Raw genomic sequence first — 6,372 nt, forward strand, 5'->3', positions numbered from 1 at the left:
TTTATATATTATTACCTAAAATGCAGCAGCCTCGCGCTTATTATAGTCTCTCTGTGACTGGATTAATTGTGGCTAGTCCAGGCCCAGGTAGTGTAACTTTTATTGAGTATGTGAGTCTTGTAAGAGTCTCTCTCTCTCTCTCTCTCTCTCTCTCTCTCACACACACACACACACAGGTCCAACAAAAGTGGTCTTCACGTCCCCTGGAGTCATCCAGACTACGACTACCTGCAGTACGACGAGACGGAGCGACAACTGTTGGATCAGGACACCAAGCACGACAACCTGGCTCACTACAGGTCGGTACAGTTTGTCGAGCCAGGAGACAGATAGACAGAGCCCCAACGGGAGATTTTCCATTAACTGTAAGAAACTTACAGGTGAAGGGCTCTTGATCAGAGGAATTAGAGCTGTTCTTACCTTGAATTCAATTTTCCTGCCATTACCCAGACACTGACCCCTGAGTGTTTAGCACATTAATCAACGGGGATCATAGAGCACATGGGGAACTGGCAGGTAATAACGCTCGATCCAAGGAAGGGGAAGTTAGCTCATTGCGGATCAAGAGCTGTACATAAGTGTGAAGGTAACGATACTGATGAGTGATCAGTGACGGTCGGTAGTGAGAGTCTGGTTGTTATTGAGCAAGTTAACTGATTAACCCGGAGCGTTACTGTGTGACCACTCATGGCTGTGTGTGTGTGTGTGTGTGTGTGTGTGTGTGTGTGTGTGTGTGTGTGTGTGTGTGTGTGTGTGTGTGTGCCTGCGTGCGTGCATGCGCCGCTAGTATGTGCGTGTAACCTCATACATGCAATTGAGAGACAATTCCAAGTGTATAAGTAATATAGGAGATCCTGTTAGCAGTAATCTAAAGCCCAGCAACGTATAAGTGTTTGCAATAAATCTAACAGAATTCTTGATTCTACATTAAGAAGTATAAACAAAAGTGCTGATGTTATACCCCATTTATATATACTTCTCGGTTCTGAGACTCGGTTCTTGGACCCATTATGTGCCTCTAATATTCTGACTACCGCCCCACAGGATATTAAACTATTCAGTTCTGGTCACAGTGTCACAGAATAGACATAAATACACTGGAAAACATAAGAAAAGAATAAAATTGATCCCATGTGTCAGAAATCTTTCCTACGAAGGTGGACTGAAGACAGTGAACCTGAACTCTCTGGAATGACGTAGAATTAGGAAGAATATGACTGAGATGTATAAAAGGAAGACAGGAATAAATAAAGGGGATGTAAATAACCTGCTTAAATAGATCTAAAAAAATAGATATAAATAGATTTGGAAAGGATATAGGAAAGGATTGGTTTGGTAATAGAGCTTTGGATAAGTGGAACAAACTTCCGAGTAGCTACACAAGTACATGAATGGGTAGGTGTGAGGTAGACCTGCCTAGCATGGGCCAGTAGGCTTGTTGTAGTGTTCCTCCCTTCTAATGTTATGTAACTCTGGTACGTAACAGAGGGCACGGGAGACCGCACGGTGTCTTGGAGGTTAGCTTCCGTGCTGATAGCGGCACAGGGTTGCTACTGTGGGCGGGGCGTGGAGGAAGTGGGCGTGGCGGTGGGCGTGGCAGGACGGGGGACTACTTGGCCCTGGCACTGGTCGACGGAATCCCCCAACTGGCACTCAACCTCGGACGGGCACGCAAGCCGTTCATCCTCACCGCTACGGTACGTTCATCCTCACAGCCATGGTACATTCATCCTCACTGCCACGGTACATTCATCCTCACAGCCACGGTACATTCATCCTCACAGCCACGGTACATTCATCCTCACAGCCACAGTACATTCATCCTCACTGCCACGGTACATTCATCCTCACAGCCACGGTACATTCATCCTCGCTGCCACGGTACATTCATCCTCACAGCCACGGTACATTCATCCTCACAGCCACAGTACATTCATCCTCACTGCCACGGTACATTCATCCTCACAGCCACGGTACATTCATCCTCGCTGCCACGGTACATTCATCCTCACAGCCACGGTGCATTCATCTTCACTGCCACGGTACATTCATCCTCACTGACGCGGTACATTCATCCTCACAGCCACAGTACATTCATCCTCACTGCCACGGTACATTCATCCTCACAGCCACGGTGCATTCATCTTCACTGCCACGGTACATTCATCTTCACTGCCACGGTACATTCATTCTCACAGGCACCACGGAACGTTCATCACTAATTTCATCATTCAAGTACCCAGATACAGCCATGTTTCTCTCCTGTATCCCTCCACACTAAGTTTCCTTTTCTCTGTCTCTCACACAGCGTTACCTCCTGACACGTAAACACTTGCCTCTCTCCTGTGTTCCAGGGAAGTGTTGATGACGGTTCCTGGCACGTGGTGAGGGTAACGAGACGGTGGAGGCGGGCATTGCTGAAAGTGGACAACCACCGACCTGTGAGAGGCAAGGCACTCAAGGGTGCCACTTCGTTACATACCGACGGTGACCTCTGGTTAGGTGGGTCAGGTCAGTTTGTCTTATGCTAAATGGGCATATACATGGAGAGGTGGGTTTCCCTCATTGTATATTCACCGTGAGGTGTGTGTATATCTGTGTACAGACACACACATCTGTGTATTTCTCTCATAGACACAGGTGTGTGTATCAGTGTACATACATAACGCCGACAATATGGATAAGGCATATACATAACGATTTGCTTGTGTTACAACTTCAGAGTATATTTACTGTCAAAGTATATATCGTACAAGAGGAATTTCTCGGCGTATATACAACGAGAGACGTGTATGTGTGTGTGTATACACAGAGTTGTGTGTATTAGTATATTGACATTGATATGGGATTATGGGGGAGTGCTAAACCCGTTGGGTAGGAGGGAAGGCATTCAGGCTTAATTCTGGGAATTGGAACACAGATCCAATTCCCCAGATCAAGAGCCCCTCATCAGCACCAAGGAACCTCCCTTGTGGGGGATACAAGGGAGAGACCGTAATGAACTACGAACGGTTCTTGAAATTTTCATCTTGTTAGTAAAACTGAAAAAAACGTAAGTCAATATTAAGTTTAGCTCCCGGTTTAAACCCGGCACTTTACACGTTTCTTAAAATATTAGCAAAATGTCTATTATACCCGGGCACAAAATTTTTGTTTTTGAGAGAATTTTTACATGAAAAAAAAACTACGCACCTTGTGAAATATATATATATATATATATATATATATATATATATATATATATATATATATATATATATATATATATATATATATATATATATATATAATGTGTGTGTGTGTGTGTGTGTATGTCGTGTCGAATAGGTAAAACTGGTCAATTAGCAGAACTCGTTTAAAAATAAGTCCTAAAAATTTTCTCTTATGCATTTTGTAACAGACAGAAAGGTCAGACAGAGTGTGTGTCTTCCTGGAGCTGGTGTTGGTGACATAGTCAGCAGGTTGGATGGTAATATGGCAGGTAATGGGATCAAGCCCATTATCTGTCTTAGTGCTGGGGGTAATGACATTGGGAAGGGCAGGAGAGAGGAGCTGCTGGTTAAGTACAGGTCAGCCATAGTAGTAGTTAGGTCTAAGGGAGGGATCCCAGTCATATGTAGCATCTTGCCTAGAAAAGGAGTGGGCAATGACTGGATGTCTAGGGCAATTGGCATAAATTGCTGGCCAGACAGGTACTGCAATGAACTTGCAATCCCATTCATTGATAACTGGGACCTATTCTTTGACAAACGTGATATGTATGCAAGGGATGGGGTTCATCTCTCTGGGGATGGAGGGTTGCATTAGCCAATTCAATTGAGAGGGCAATTGATGACTTGTCTAGGAATTTAAGCTGATAGATTATAGAGGTATGGGTGTTTGTGGGAAACAATCAGGCTGCAGCATTAGGGTTAAAAACAACAGTTATTACCGGGATACCTCAGGGATATGTTTAAAAGACAATATTCAAAATAAAGTTGCTAGTAATGGCAAAATCAATTGATCAACAAACAAAGAGGGATAGTAGAGGGCAACGAGTGACTAGCTCCCTTAAAGTTTACAATACAAATAGTAGGAGTCTAAGAAATAAGATAGATGAGCTAAAATTACTTGCAAGTGTAGGTAATATAAATATTATTGGTATAACAAGAGACCTGGTTCAACCTGAAAGATAGAGAAATGCCTTCTGAATGCAACATACAGGGTTATAAACTATTCCACACTGACAGGGTCAACAGGAAGGGTGGTGGTGTGGCGATGTATGTCAGAGAAAATTTAAATTGTTGTCTTAGACATGATGTAAGATTAGAGACATCGAACACAGAATCTGTTTGGCTACAGTTTCTCGAGGGACATGACAAATTAATTTTGGGTGTGATTTATGGGCCCCCAAAACTTGATAGGGAGGGCAGTAAGCTGTTATGGGACGAAATTCATAAGGCCTCTAGATATGAAAATGTTGTTATAATGGGAGATTTTAACTTTAGACAAATTGATTGGAACAATATGACAAGAAATCTTGAGTCTAGTGACTTTCTTGATACGGTTCAGGATTGCTTTTTAGAACAGGTTGTGACAGAACCAACTAGAGGAAACAATCTGCTTGACTTGGTTCTTGCCAACAAAGATTCACTAAATAATCTTGAGGTTAATGATGAGCTTGGGGAAAGTGATCACAAATCACCCAGATAACTGCAATCAAATCTCTGTCCCAGATTTTCGCTTGGCTGACTTCATGGGACTGAAAAATTACCTGGGTGGGCTAAATTGGGATGTCCTGACTATGGGTCAGGCAGGTGACCTTGGATGCCAATATGACGTTTTTCAGAGCATAGTTCTAGCTGCCCAGACAACTTTTGCTCCGAGTAGGGAAATTAGATCTAACAAAAATGATCCCAAATGGATGAACAATACATTAAAACATCTCATTGGCCAAAAGAGAGGCATATAGGCGTATCAAAAGAGGGGATGGGCAGTTAAGAAATCAATATATTCAATTAAAGAAAGGAATAAGAAAAGCAAAAAGGGATTATGAGGCTAAGGTCGCAAGGGATTCAAAGATTAACCCTAAAGGATTCTTTCAGGTATACAGAAGTAAGATTAGGGACAAGATTGGCCCACTTAAGAGTAACTCTGGTCAGATCACTGACAGTGATAAGGATGTGTGAAATTCTAAATACCTACTTCCTCTCAGTTTTCATCCAGGAAAATACTAGCGATACTCCTGAAATAATAGATTATGTAGAACAGGATGATAATAAACTATGTACGATTGCGGTAACTAGTGACATGGTCCTCAGACAAATAGAGAAACTAAAACCTAACAAATCCGCAAGCCCTGATGAACTGTTTGCAAGGGTGTTAAAGGAATGTAAAGAGGAACTTAGCATACCTTTGGCTAATCTTTTTAACATATCACTACAAACTGGCATAGTGCCTGATAAGTGGAAAATGGCAAATGTAATACCTATTTACAAGGCAGGTGACAGGTCCTTGACTTCGAACTATAGACCAATAAACCTTACCTCCATAGTGGGAAAATTTACGGAATCAATGATTGCCGAAGCAATTCGTAGCCATCTTGACAGGCACAGAGTGATTAATGAATCTCAACACGGTTTTACAAAGGGGCGTTCCTGTCTTACGAATTTACTAACTTTTTTCACTAAGGCGTTTGAGGAGGTAGATCATGGTAATGAATATGATATTGTATATATGGACTTCAGTAAGGCTTTCGATAGAGTTCCACGCCAGAGGCTACTGAGGAAACTTAAGGCAAACGGAATAGGAGAAATATTTTCCTGGGTAGAGGTATGGCTGACAAATAGACAGCAGAGAGTTTGAATAAATGGGGAGAAATCAGAATGGGGGCACGTCACAAGCGGTGTTCCTCAGGGGTCAGTGTTGGGCCCGTTGTTGTTCACAATTTACATAAACGACATAGATGTGGGAATAAATAACGACATAAGCAAATTTGCTGATGGCACCAAAATAGGCCGTCTAATTCATTCTAATGAGGACACTAGAGCACTCCAGGATGATTTGAATAGACTGGTGCAATGGTCGGAGAAGTGGCAGATGCAGTTTAATATTCACAAATGCAAAGTTCTAAATGTTGGACAGGTAAATAACAATGCCACATATAAACTAAATAATGTAGATCTTAATACTACTGATTGCGAAAAGGGTTTAGGAGTTCTGGTTAGCAGTAATTTAAAACCAAGACAACAGTGCATTAGTGCTCGCAATAAAGCTAACAGAATTCTTGGCTTCATATCTAGAAGTATAAATAAGAGAAGTCCTCAGGCTGTTCTTCAACTCTATATATCCTTGGTTAGGCCTCATTTAGACTATGCTACTCAGTTCTGGTCA

General features: G+C 42.2%; 1 protein-coding gene across 1 annotated transcript in view; it reads left to right on the forward strand.

Moving 5' to 3' along the window:
• The window catches only part of LOC128700579 (agrin-like), a 180,174-nt gene that overhangs the window by 173,369 nt on the left and 433 nt on the right, over window positions 1–6,372 (forward strand). Inside the window, exons 28-30 of the mRNA XM_070098821.1 lie at window positions 177–299; window positions 1,487–1,697; window positions 2,355–2,511. Coding sequence (XP_069954922.1) covers window positions 177–299; window positions 1,487–1,697; window positions 2,355–2,511 — 491 coding nt within the window. The remainder of the gene's footprint in view (window positions 1–176; window positions 300–1,486; window positions 1,698–2,354; window positions 2,512–6,372) is intronic.

This window comes from Cherax quadricarinatus, chromosome 65 (genome assembly GCF_038502225.1).
Source record: "Cherax quadricarinatus isolate ZL_2023a chromosome 65, ASM3850222v1, whole genome shotgun sequence".
NCBI lineage: Eukaryota > Metazoa > Arthropoda > Malacostraca > Decapoda > Parastacidae > Cherax > Cherax quadricarinatus.